Source organism: Chiloscyllium plagiosum, unplaced genomic scaffold (assembly GCF_037043375.1).
Source record: "Chiloscyllium plagiosum isolate Xiang-an unplaced genomic scaffold, Cpla_swu_hap1 HiC_scaffold_12, whole genome shotgun sequence".
Lineage (NCBI taxonomy): Eukaryota > Metazoa > Chordata > Chondrichthyes > Orectolobiformes > Hemiscylliidae > Chiloscyllium > Chiloscyllium plagiosum.
In genome coordinates this window covers 38,835,766-38,850,042 of record NW_028270150.1, presented here as the reverse complement: position 1 = coordinate 38,850,042, position 14,277 = coordinate 38,835,766, and the positions used below count along the sequence as shown (strand labels likewise).

The 14,277-nt window shown below is 41.1% G+C and overlaps 1 protein-coding gene across 7 annotated transcripts in view; it reads left to right on the top strand.

Moving 5' to 3' along the window:
• LOC122555270 (NXPE family member 3-like) overlaps nt 1-14,277 on the top strand; it is a 75,384-nt gene that overhangs the window by 15,448 nt on the left and 45,659 nt on the right. For 3 of the 7 annotated variants that reach the window (XM_087992692.1, XM_087992694.1, XM_087992693.1), the window contains 3 exons: nt 2,096-2,247; nt 7,988-8,775; nt 11,300-11,373. In XM_087992692.1, the coding sequence (XP_087848818.1) occupies nt 2,131-2,247; nt 7,988-8,775; nt 11,300-11,373 (979 nt within the window). In that variant the 5' untranslated portion in view covers nt 2,096-2,130. Of the gene's footprint in view, nt 1-1,308; nt 1,517-2,095; nt 2,248-6,740; nt 7,872-7,987; nt 8,776-11,299; nt 11,374-14,277 lie in introns of those variants that run through there. The other 4 variants (XM_087992696.1, XM_087992697.1, XM_087992695.1 and 1 more) reach the window with 3 other exon arrangements.

Below are 14,277 nucleotides of genomic sequence, written 5' to 3'. Positions count from 1 at the left end.
GCATAATTCGGAGTTGCAGAAGGATGTACGTGGCTTTGGGCCACAATTAATTCGTACACATTTATAGCACCTAATCGAGAAGACCAATGGGATCCTCTCCTTTCTTGTGAGAGAGCTTGAACATGAAAATAAAAGTGCGGTTCAGGTGTAAAAGGCATTTGTGAGACAATATTTGGTTACAACATGATAGTTTGGAGTCCATATTTAAGGAATGATGCAAAAGTATTGGAGATGGTTCAGAGGGCATTTACTTGGTTGGTACCTGGAATGAGTAGATTACCTAATGAGGATATGCTGGACATGCCAAGTTAGTTTCTGCTGGAGTTTACATAAGCGATGGCTGACTTGGTTGGAGTAGATAAAATCCAGAATGGTCTTGAGAAATGGGACATCAAAACGATGTCATTCCAGAGACATGGGGCAATGTTTTAAAACTAGGTATTGTTCTTTTAGGTCAAGATTGAGGAGGATCTTTTTTCTCTTTCCCTCTCTCTCTCTGAGTAGCCAGAAGACCCTGCGCTGTTTTCAGAAAATATCAAAAAAGGCAGCAGTTGCATCAAAATGGAATGTAATCTTTATCTTTATCTTTCAAAGCAGATCATCTCAGTCCAAGACTATCACTATATGCGTACCTCAGGGTAATATGTTAGACTCGGCCAATATCAATGACTTTCAAAGTTTGTGCGAAGATTTGTAGCTCGGGTGCTCGTTGTTGTGGTTCTGTTCGCCGAGCTGGAAGTTTTTGTTGCAAACGTTTTGTCCCCTGGCTAGGCGACATCATCAGTGCTTGGGAGCCTCCTGCGAAGCGCTTCTTTGATGTTTCCTCCGGTGTTTATAGTGGTCTGTCCCTGCTGCTTCCGGTTGTCAGTTTCAGCTGTCCGCTGTAGTGGTTGGTATATTGGGTCCAGGTCGATGTGTTTGTTGATGGAGTTTGTGGATGAATGCCATGCCACTAGGAATTCCCTGGCTGTTCTCTGTCTGGCTTGCCCTATGATAGTAGTGTTGTCCCAGTCGAATTCATGTTGCTTGTTGTCTGCGTGTGTGGCTACTAAGGATAGCTACTAAGGAACAGCCAGAGAATTCCTAGAGGCATGGCATTCATCCACAAACTCCATCAACAAACAATGACCTGGACCCAATATACCAACCACTACAGCGGACAGCTGAAACTGACAACCGGAAGCGGCAGGGACAGACCACTATAAACACCGGAGGAAACATCAAAGAAGCGCTTCGCAGGAGGCTCCCAAGCACTGATGATGTCACCTAGCCAGGGGACGAAACGTTTGCAACAAAAACTTCCAGCTCGGCGAACAGAACCACAACATCAATGACTTTCTCACCACCTAAGGTCCAAAGATGGGATGTTAGTCATAATTGCACTGTTTATGACTCCTCAGGCATTGAAGCAGTCCCTGTCAACATTCAATAAGAACTGGGCGACATCCAGGCTTGGACTGAAAATTAGCCAGTCACATTCATGACACACATTTGCCAGGCAATGACCATATCCAATGTAAGTTTCTAATGACCTTCAGTAGACCAGATCTTGAGCTACCCATGAAACCCAATAGTCAGCCAGAATGAACCATCCTCAAACTCTCACTGATAAGACCCATAATTCTACAATGTTTCTGTCTCCAACCCCCCATTCCTTCCTCGTTCTTCCTTTTGATATTTTCACTTGTCACATTGTCTTTTCTCTCCATTTACTTCCTGTAATCAGTGTTTACTGGCCCTGAGAGTTTGTGTTTGTCTGTGATTATAATTTGCTTTTTAGTGACCGCTGAAATAATAGTGTTTCTCTCACTAGCTGCCTCTGGAAGGAGCAGGAGCACCGAAAGCTGGCGGTTTTAATTAGACCTGTTGGACTCTAACACTCATGACAGTCCAACACTGACACTTCCACATCGTCTGTTATTATCTCCCTCATCCCGGCCTCCATTTTAATGTCTCATTTCACAGCCTCCAGTTCTCCAGCATGGCTTTCCTTACTGGGGCCTTTTGTGAAATTAAACTCCCTCAGGATTCTTCAATGAATAGCATCAAATTTAGTCATAAAGTGATATTAAATTTATTTATCTATTTGTTGCAGACTTACAACACATGAGTTCATTGTGACCTTACAACATGGAGGAACAAAGTACAAGAAAAGCTAATCTCCCCTTTTCCATACGTCCCTCCCACTTCACATTGCTAGTATTGACAGCTCTACTGCTCCTGATTCTGAATTTGTATGGCATAATGGTATGTAGAATGGTATCATCAATATGTCGAGAGGAAACTGATCATATTCACCAAGGTTCAAAGTAACAGCCTTTAAAAATGGAATAGTTTGTCTCTCAGGCTGAGACACTTCAATTGCCAAATACCATTTTAATTATTTCACATGCTGCCTTTTGAATCAAGGACCGAGGTTTCTCTGTGTTTGGGTCCTGTGAGGATATATTTACTCCCTGCATAGTGAGAATGTTCCAGATGTCTGGCCATTCTCTCATTGACGGCCTGCTGGGACGTGCCTGACATTGATCTGACAAAGATATTTTGTCTTTCACTCTCCACCCCTCCCATTGCTTCCCACCTCCCCCCCCCACCCCGACCCACCCACCCACCTTATTTCAGGTCATTGTCATTGGCTGTTTCGAGACTCAAGAATGTTCTCTACTCAGAGTCGCAAGTTTTTGTTCTGGAGATCTTCACATGACTAATCTGGCTGATTCTTGACACAGATCTATGGTCACATGGGGCCGGATATCTAATGAGATATTGGGATCTGGCGTACACGATTTGCTTCCTTTTCTTTCCTTCTCTGTTGCCATTCTGCCGCATGTTATGACCTTATGACTCAAGATGCAGTTTGATGAACTTGAACAATTTGTCCAAGCTTGTTATAGTCCATTAAAGTCAATGATTCCACATTTCAAGCAAGCTTCAGGGAGTTTTGGAAGCATGTTCCGTGTTCTTGCCTGGAACATTGGTCATGTGTGAGTTTAGAAAAAAGGATCTGGTGAGTGAGATAGTTTTTAACCTTCCAGGCAAACAGGCCAGTCCATCACAATTTGCAGGAGTTTAGACTGAATGCTGAAGGAACTGATGTGGAGTTGTACACAAGTACTTGTTTAATCATCTCCCTGTTGAATCTGAAGGATGCAATTGCGGGACTTCTGATATAATTTAGCACTGCTGCCTCACAGCGCCAGAGACCCGAGTTCAATTCCCGAACTGTCTGTGTGGAGTTTGCACATTCTCCCCGTGTCTGCGTGGGTTTCCTCCGGGTGCTCTGGTTTCCTCCCACAATCCAAAAATGTGCAGGTTAGGTGAATTGGCCAAGCTAAATTGCCCATAGTGTTAGGTGAAGGGATAAATGTAGGGGATTGGGTCTGGGTGGGTTGCTCTTCGGAGAGTCGGTGTGGACTTGTTGGGCCAAGGTCCTGTTTCCACTCTGTAAGTAATCTCATCGAAGACGGAAAATAATTTCTCTTGCAGTTTTCATGTAACAATGATATGTAGGCTGACTCTCGCTTTGGCATAGGGGTCAGGTGGCAATAGCTGCTTTGTACTAAACAAAAGCTGAAAGAATTGCAGATGATGTAAATCAGAAACAAAAAGAGAAGTTGCTGGAAAAACTCAGTATGTCTAGCAGCATTTGTGAAGGGAAATCAGAGTTAACATTTTGGATCTGGTGACCCTTCTCATTATGTTGTGGTGGTCTTTGTTTTCAAACCATATTTTGTAGAATGCTGAGCTGGTGCAATTTTTCCAATGTTGGATTTCCTAACTGACTGTAACTTTTTGAGAGAGGTGTATGGCAGCATAGGTATGGGAAGTGCTTAGCAAACTGTCTTTCAGCATATAAGGGAAGTAAAACCTACGACTAACTAGGTATGAATTCAGTTCTGGCAATACTCAAGAAGGGATAAAGTTGCATATAAAATTGAAAAGGTCGAGTGTGGTTTGCATATCTGGTGTGAAGTGGATAACCACAAGACAAGATCAATATCTTGCAGAAGAGGCATGTTCCAAATGAAGCATTAACTTCGTTTCTCTCTGTGCAGAGTCTGTGACATCTGTTAAGTATTTCCAGCACTTTCTGTTTTACACCAAACTATTGTAATTTCAGTTTCTCCACATAATTTGACACCATGGAATTCAGTGTGGGTAGCAAAGCCTTCTCTGACCCTATGACATTCTTTTATCCATTCATATTTCTTGCTTTTCTTCAGCAAACTTTTAAGAATTTTGCTGAAATGTAAGATGAACTTCCCATAGAAATTATTCATACTGATACCCTATAACTTTTCATGCTTTGTCTTCGACATAATAAACTCTAAACTATATCTGATTTTTGCTTCACTGGGTGCTATTTGGCATTTCCACATGTTATCTGTGCTTTGGCAACTTCACTTTTTACAAATTATTAGGACAAAATTGGCTCTTTGTAACAAATTTGTTCAATTATTGTAAAGACTTCTTCTAATTTAGGCCACATTGTTCCTTATTATGATGCCAGCTAATGGTAATAATGGGCAAGTTAGATCCAAGAATGAAATCTTGTTTGATAAATGGCATGCTAACTAGTGTTATTCCACAGAGGGAATGTTAAAACGAACCAAGAAATATGAATGGAGACATTATTTTAGAAGACTCTTATTACAAACATCAAAAAAATGTTTCAACATTTCTTCCAATGCCATCAGAAACTCAAGTCCATCAAAATTGTACTCTTGTCTCAACTCTTTAAGTTTCTACTTAAGTGGCTCTTCCATTTTCTTTTTGTGGAACAGTAGACTGAAGTTTACAATTCTTTTGTGACTCTAATTGCATGAAACTCTCACAGGTTTGATAGCCTAAACCTTTTCATTTTGAAGAACACGAAGATTTCTATTCTGAATTCTCCTGACCTAGAGATGACGTTGGCTAGAAAATCATTACTACTGAATTGACCCATTCCCTAGACTGAACTAAATGAGCTTTTGCTGTTGGGAGACAAATGGTCCTCAAGTGAACTGATCCCTGAACTATCAGCTCTGAAGTCAAAATGGAACTAATAGGTCAATGAACTTTCTCAGAAAGAGACACATCTTCTCCATTCACATCACGAGGGCCTCCGTCTCTTGAAATGTCCCTCCTGTCCATCTAAAACCCCCACCTCATCCCAGATAAAACCCTCCAACTCGGCACCGCCCTCTTGAATTCTCTTGCCTCTCCATCTAAAAAAGCCACATGCATATCACAAGAGCCTGCCAGGCATTAGGCTGCACTCATATATCTTGTTGGAATTGTATCACAGAATGGTTGCAACACAGGAGACCATTTGGCCCATCATATCTGCACTGGCTCTTCAAATGAGCATCATCGCGCCAGTCTTCGGCATTTCCCCAAACACTTTAACACAATTTCCCTCTAAATAAACATCCAATGCTCATATGATTGCCTTTGATTCCCTTTACTCTAGTTATGAAATGTAAGCAATGAAACAGAAGTGCATTGTATCAAACAACAGATATTATATCAACTGACTGGAACATAGAACATAGAACATAGAACATAGAACATTACAGCGCAGTACAGGGCCTTCGGCTCTCGATGTTGCACTGTCCTGTCATACTAATCTGAAGCCCATCCCACCTACACTATTCCATTTTTGTCCATATGCCTGTCCAATGACAACTTAATTGCACTTAAACTTGGCAAACCTACTACCGTTGCAGGCAAAGCATTCCATACCCTTACTACTCTCTGAGTAAAGAAACTACCTCTGAATCTATCTTATACCTATCTCCCCTCACTTTAAAGTTGTGTCCCCTCGTGTTTGCCATTCCCATACTTAGAAAAAGGCTCTCCCTGTCCACCCCATCTAACCCTCTGTTTATCTTGTATGTCTCTCTTAAGTCACCTCTCAACCTTCTTCTCTCTGACAAGAACAGCCTCAAGGATCCTCAGCCTTTCCTCGTAAGACATTCCTTCCATACCAGGCAACATCCTAGTAAATCTCCTCTGCACCCTTTCCAAAGCTTCCACATCCTTCTTATAAAGCGGTGACCAGAACTGTACACAATACTCCAAGTGTGGCCGTACCAGAGCTTTGTACAGCTGCAGCATAACCTCCTGGTTTCAGAACTGAATCCCTCTATTAATAAAGGCCAAAATACTGTATGCCTTCTTAACAACCCTGTCAATCTGGGTGGCAACTTTCAGGGATCTGTGTACATGGACACAGAGATCTCTCTGCTCATCTGCACTCCCAAGAATCTTACCATTAGCCCAGTACTTTGTATTCCGATTACTCCATCCAAAGTGTATCACCTCACACTTGTCCACATTAAACTCCATTTGCCACCTCTCAGCCCAGCTCTGCATCTTATCTGTGTCTCTCTGCAACCTACTACATCCTTCGTCACTATCCACAACTCCACCAACCTTAGTGTCGTCCGCAAATTTACTAACCCACCCTTCTAAGCCCTCATCCAGGTCATTTATAAAAATGACGAACAGCAGTGGACCCAACACCGACCCCTGCGATACGCTGCTAGTAACTGGACACCAAGATGAACATGTTCCATCAACTACAACCCTCTGTTTTCTTTCAGCAAGCCAATTACTGAACCAAACTGCTATGTATCCCACAATCCCATTCCTCCACATTTTGTATAATAGCCTACTGTGGGGAACCTTATCGAATGCCTTGCTGAAATCCATATATACCACATCAACCGGTTTACTCTCATCTACCTGTTTGGTCACTTTGTCAAAAAAGTCAATAAGATTCGTTAGGCACAACCTACCCTTCACAAAACCGTGCTGACTGTCCTTGATCAGATTATTCTTTTCTAGATGGTTATAAATCCTATCTCTTATAACCTTTTCCAACATTTTACCAACAACTGAAGTGAGACTCACTGGTCTGTAATTACCAGGGTTGTCTCTATACTACCTTTTTTGAACCACATTTGCTATCCTCCAGTCCTCCAGCACTATTCCTGTAGACTATGATGATTTGAAGATCAATGCCAAAGGCTCGGCAATCTCTTCCCTTGCTTCCCAGAGGATCCTAGGATAGATCCCATCCGGCCCAGGGGACTTGTCTATTTTCACACTCTGCAGTATTTCTAATACCTCTTTCTTGTGAACCTGAATCTCTTCTAGTCTAGATGCAAGTATCTCTTTATCTTCCTCGCCAACATTTTCATTTTCTATAGTGAACACTGTCGAAAAATATTTATTTAGTGCTTCCCGTATCTCCTCTGACTCCACATACAACTTCCCACTATTATCCTTGACTGGCCCTAATTTAACTTTCGTCATTCTGTCATTCTTTTATTACTGAGTTCACAAAATCAACAATCTGCCTGTTTGTCTTTTGATTATGACATGAACAGGCTGCTATTGTTCACTGGTGGCAAAGTTCTTGGTGTTTATCAAACATGATAGACAGAAACTCTTACACTTATAAAGGATACGCATCAATTGAGAAATGGCTACATGAAATGTCTTGAGATTATTACTGAAGTTATGAGAACTAATACTGCTGAGATGCAGTTCTACAGACAGATCAAGTACCTTCACTTACAAGTCACCTGACCTGAAGCAGAGCCTCAAACAGAAGACCAGGTCTGTTGCCCATCCTATGCCTCATCCTATGCCTCATCCTCTTCGAACAAGTGTCACTGCAATGTGAGAATTGGGAACACAAACTGATTGGGCATTTTCCTCTCACTATCTCAGCAGTGCGGAAATCAACTCAGCACAGTCTGGGAATTAAATTGGGAACTTTCCTGGCCTGATCACTTGCAGGAGAAGATCACTGCACTGTCTGCGAGTCAAGGGTTAGACTTTCTGATGACCTGTTTCCTCTCCTGAGCTCAGTTGCAGTATGTAAATGAATGAATGATCACTGTTGCATTTAATTAAATAACCCTTTAATTAAGATAGTGCTATTCTGAAGAATTCTCAATTATGTATGAAAAATGATTTGCTTTTTTCCTAGTACGATAAAACTGCAATTATTGGATCTGCATCGTATCGGAGAAGATATCCAGTTCCAAAGTTTAATCACACCATGAGGCAGAAAGTGGAGACAAGGAATCTCCATTGGACAGACAGGCTGATACAACGTGGCTACCAGATTCACAGCTTCACCCCTGAAGAAAGATCAGAGGGAACATTCCTTATGAAAATGATCGAATGGCCTAAACCCCCCAACTCTGCTGTGCCCTTTCAGAAAAGCAGCAACCCAGCATACAGTCACTTTGTAATTTTAAATTCTGCAAAGACTTTCTATGTGGGAGATCAGCTACAAGTGATGCTGCAGATGTATGATTTTGAAGGTCACCCAAAGCGATATGGGGGTGACTATCTCCAAGCTCGGATCCACACCCCAGCTTTAAAAGCTGGTTCAGCAGGAACTGTTATAGACAACCAAAATGGATTTTACTATATCAATTTTAACTTATCTTGGTCGGGGAAAGTTGAAGTTTCTGTTTTATTAGTTCATCCCAGTGAAGGGATCCAAGCACTTAAAAGACTACGTGAGGAACAGCCAGAAAGAGTGTACTTAAAAAGTACCTTCAAATATCAGGGTGCTTCAGAGACCACTGTATGTAATCTATATTTGCCTCAAACTGAGCCACTCTGTAACTTTACTGATCCCAGGACTGGGGAGCCCTGGTTCTGCTACAAACCAAAGAAGCTTCCCTGCTCTGCTCGTATCAACCATTTTAAAGGAGATTATGTGAAAAAGCTCTTAATTGGAGAAGAGAACCATTTTTTCCAAAGGTACATCAATTAATGTTTTTTTGATTGTAACTGTTTTCTGAATTTTCTTTCTGACTCAGATTATAACAGACACCAAATATAGAACCAGCCTCCTTAACATGGGAAAATCATTTAAAAAGTTGAACTTGAAGTACTTTCTCGAATATAACAGTGCTTACAATCTCTGCTGGTACATTGATTTGTAGCTTTCATTAATTTAAGAAAGTTCAGATGCATTTTCACTGTAAAAAAGAATGGAAATTGAGTAACGAATTATCAGAGACTATCCTCTGAGAAAGTTGAGATATTCCTCATTACAGACTAAGCAATGGCCTTAAAATTGCCTGACATTTCAGACTCAGAATGGTAATTGTCAATAATGTATCCATGGGATGTGAGCATTTCCATCATATCCAACATTTAGTGCCCACCCTGAACTGCCCTTGTGTTTTTCGAGATAAAATTCTAAGATTTTGACCCAGTGATGATGAGGGAACAGGGATATGGTTCCAAGTCAGAATGGTATGTGCCTTGAATTTGTATCTAGTGTTGTTCAAATGAACCATAGTCTTTCTACATGGCAGAAATCACAGATTTGCAAGATGCTGTCTTTGAAGTCTTGGCAAGTTGCTGCAGTACATTCTGTATAACTACACAGTGCACACTGGTGGCAGAGGGAGGGAATGTTAAACATGATGAAGGAGCAGCGCTCCGAAAGCTTGTACATCCAAATAACCTGTTGGACTATAACCTGATGTTGTGTGATTTTTTTTGTTTTCTAAACTAGTCATTAATATGCTTGATCTCTATCAAAGTTCCCCTCAATCTGCTTTGCTCCAAGAAGTTCAACTCCAGCTTCTCCAACTTGATCTTAAAACTGAATTTCTGGCCAATCTTCCCTGCACCCTCTCAAGGACACTCACCCTCATTGTCCTGCCCCATCCATTCATGAATGGTAGTAGACAATTAAATATCTAACATGGGCCAAAAATATTCCCTTCCTTAATAGTGTGAGAATCCCACATATTAATGCAAAAGTCAACTCTGAAGCACTGACATCTTTCTTCAGCCAGAAGTGCCATGTGAATGATGCACCTAGCCTCCTCCTTCGGTCCTGGATATCACAAATCCCAGTATAAATGGCTCAAGGCATTGAATATTGAACATTACCCTACAACAGTACGGAAGAACTGTGCTCCAAACCAGTCAAGTCACAGCCAAGCTGCTCCAGTTTTTGCTGCAACACTGGCATCGAGTCAACAATATGGCAAGTTGCCCAGAATGTCCTGTCCATTCAAAGTAGGACAAATCCAATTGGATCAATTACCACCCCATTGGTGTGCTCTCGATCATCAACAAAATAGAAAGTGTCTTTAATTGTGCTATAAACAGGAATAATCTGCTCACTGAAATGGATTTTGGATTCCACCAAGGCCACTTAGTCCCTGATCTCATTTCAAACTTAGTCCTAACATGCTGAAAGGAAATAGACTCCAAAGGTGATGTGAGACTGCCTGTCTTTGACATCAAGGGAACATTCAAATATGACATTAAAGACAAAGTCATTGGCAATCGGGTGCAATTTCTCAGTGGTTCAGAATCATACTTAGTGCAAAGGAAGACTGCTTGAGGATCAGTCAATCAGCACAGCCTAAGGACATGTTTGTAAGGATTCTTCAAGGCACTATTCAAGGCCAAACCATCCTCAATTATATTATCAATAACCCTCCATCCAACATAAGGTTTGAAATGGAGATGTTCACTATGTTTGCACAGTGTTCATGACTTGTCATATAATGAAGCAGTTTGTGTCCATACTTAGCAAAAACCTAGATAACATCCAGATTTGTGTTGATAAGTGGCAGGTAATACAAGTACTGGACAATGACCATTTCCAGCTAATGAAAACCTATTATCTCAAGATGTTCAATTGCTTTACTATTACTGAATCTTGCACTTTCAGTAGCCTGGGTGTTACCATTAACAACAAGCTAATCTGGATTGGAGATCCAATTAATCTCTGATTTCCCTTTGAAATTGTCTAAAAACGTATTTTCTACTGACTGATCTGTAGTTATTGGGAATGTCCTGAGACTGTTTTTGAATAGAGGTGTCACATTGCCACTTTCTAATTGGCTGGTACCTTCCCTATATCTAGGAAGTTTATGGGAAGCCTTTTCTATTTATCAACCCCAATGTCCTTTAACAACCTGGAACTCTAGGCTTCTGGACCTAATAATTTATCTACTCTCAGTATGTCAATATTTCCAATCTATTCTTCCTTTCAATTTTCACTCTATCTATTAGCTTTACTGCCTTTACTTCAACTGAGATGTTGTAAGTTTTCTCTTCCTTGGAAAACATAGTAATATTGCAGTGTTATCGAAATGTACCACAAATGAAGTACATTGCTTCACTTGCTTGAAAAGGTCTACTGTGTGTGTTTAAAACTAAACTAAAATGGATAATACCTTTGCACTAAAATTGTATTATTAATCATGACATTATTATAATGACTTAACTTTTGATATATTTATATCTACAGTGGTGTCAACATCAAAAAGAGCATATTGCCCAGATCACCAATGTACGTAATGGTCGAGCCTTCTCCCCATACAAGTAAGATACTTAAAATTCATTGACAATTACACTGAAGATTTGGTATATTAGAGGAAAGATAAATAAGGAGATGATGGAATAATCCCTTAATACAAATAGGCAGGGGTTTGTAGCATTTTTTTGAATAAAATATAATTTAATTTCCGTGTAAAGTAGCATTTTGGTCTTTTTGCTTATATACAGCAAGTAGGACTAATCCAGCATAAATGTGTGAACGTGATGGATTCAGGTCTGACCAATTCTGTTCCAATTCAGTACACATTAAACACATTACTACACATACTATTTTGCATATCAGAAAACTGAAGTCTTGATTATTTTGGTGGTTTTCATATATTTCAATTTGTGGTTTGAAAATGCGAACTGAAAGAGAATCCCATTTTCACTCATAAAGTTCTGAACTACAGCATTTCATATAGTTCCTGATCAACTCCTTCAGAGATATTTTGCCAGACTGGTGGGACTTGAACCTCAGTGTCCTGGGTTAGTGATAGGGACACTACCACTACACCACAAGAGCCTTCTAAACTGCACCAATTTATGTCTTTTCTGAATCCAGAAGTGCTCTCACACACATCTGAATATTTCTTTTCCTATCCTCAAATCACCCCAGTATTATGTTTTTCCCCAACTACTGACTGCCATTAGTAAATCGCCCATATTTTCAAATTGAATGACATACATGCAAAGCCCATGAAGGGCAATGGAAAACATCAAGGGTGAGGGAGAGGGGGAGATGCCTAAATCAAAATGAATATGGAAGCTACAATAATTCATTCCATGTTATTAGATTTGGACCTGCTGAACTTTCATTTCAACTTCAGACGGAGTGCATGATATGGGCTGGAGCTGATCAGCTGACCATTATAATTCCAGCTTGAGCTTACCTTGCATTGACTTTGCTGAATCAGATTTGTATACTGAGAGAAAAGTGTCTTGCGTTTATGGCTGTATTTACGTGAGTAAGATGGACAAAGCCAAAAATCACACCACACTGGGTTATAGTCTAATAGGTTCATTTGAAACAATAAGCTTTTGGAGCCCCCGCTCCTTATGTAGGCAGCTAGTAAGAGAGAATACATTGGACACAAAATTTATAGTAAATGATCAAAGGATTATACAACTTCTGCAAATGTATTGAACAAACCTAGATGGCTATTAAATCTTTAATCAGTTAGAAATCTTGCAGTTTCAAATGAACCTGTTGGACTATAGCCCAGTGTCATGTGATTTTTGACTTTGTCCATCCCAGTCCAACTCCTCATAATTGTAAGATGGAGCATACAGTCTGCGTTTGTGAAAGGACAGTTGTACCAGACTGAATGGAGCACAAAGTAAAATGTCTGGTGTGCTGAAATGCATTTCAATCAGGAAACAAGTAACCAAATAGCAATAGTTTTCATTACATGCACTAAATCATTAACAGCGGTTCCCAACTCTGTTTACCTGGCAACGACCTGTGTACCCATCCTCACTCTTTTCTCCTAACCAAAGCTTATTTTTCTCTACTGTGTTCTATTAGCAATTCCCAGTGAACTGAGAAGGTAAATGAATCATATAAAAAACTTACCTTGAGTCAGCGGCCTCCATTTTTGCAGCAAGAATGGTGAGAGTGAGGACCCAGGGGCTGCTGGGAAGGTAAATTAATCTTGTGAATAGGCAGAGTGCATGCTGAGCAGGAGCGGGCATGGGATGGCTGATAAGTGAGGAAATATGTTTAGGCGGTTGCTTTACCCAGAACACTACTTAGGCAGTGTCACTCGCCAATCCTCCTCCTCCAACCAAAGCAAAAGGCTCTGTGCACCGATTTGGTAAGGTTACTATTTTTTTCGATAGATTCCTTGGGAATTCAGAACAGTGGGTATGGATATTAGGCAGCTGCACTCTCATTATGTAGAATGTGGGAGGTAATAGTCACCACTAGTGTCCCTGTTGACTTCAAAAAGTCAGTGGGACTTGCACCCAAGTCCAGCTCTTCGGAAACCGTGTTAGGGAACTGGAACTGGATGAACTTTGGATCATTCGGGAGGCTGAGGGGGTAATTGAGAGGAGTTACAGGAAGGTAGTCACACCTCAGGTACAGGAAAAAGGTAGTTGGGGTACAGTCAGGGGATGAAAAGTTAATGGGCAGACCACACAGGGATCCCCTGTGGCCGTTCCCCTCAATAACTAGTATACTGTGTTGGATACTGCTGGAGGGGGGGACACCACTTACTAGGGTAAGCCATGAGGGACATGTCTCTGGCACAGAGTCTGTTCCTGTTGCTCAGAAGTGAAGAGGGGAGAGAAGTAGTGCATTAGTCATTGGGGACTCCATAGTTAAGGGGGACAGAAAGGAGATTCTGTAGGAAAGAGAGAGATTTAAGTTTGGTGTATTACTGCCCAGGTGCTAGGGTCCATAATGTTTCGAATTATGTTTTCAGGATCCTTAAGGGGGAGGGGAAGCAGCCCCAAGTCGTGGTCCACATAGGTACTAACGACATAGGGAGGAAATGGGATGGGGATGTAAGGCAGAAATTCAAGGAACGGGGGTGGAAGCTTAGAGCGAGAACAGACATTGTTATTATCTTTGGTTTGTTATTCGCGCCACGTGCTAGCGAGGTGAGGAATAGGGAGAGAGAGCAGTTGAACTTGTGGCTACAGGGCTGGTACACAATGAGGGATTCAGATACCTGAATAATTGGGTCTCATTCTGGGGTAGGTGGGATGCCTACAAATAGGATGATCTACACCTGAACCAGAGGGGGTACCAATATCCTGGGTGGGAGGGGGGTGAGGTTTGCGAATGCTCTTTGAGTAGGTTTAAACTAATTCAGCAGGGCGATGGGAACCTGAATTGTAGCTTCAGTATACAGGAGGTTAAGAGCAGTGAGGTCATGAATAAGGTTTCAAGGTCATAGGAGT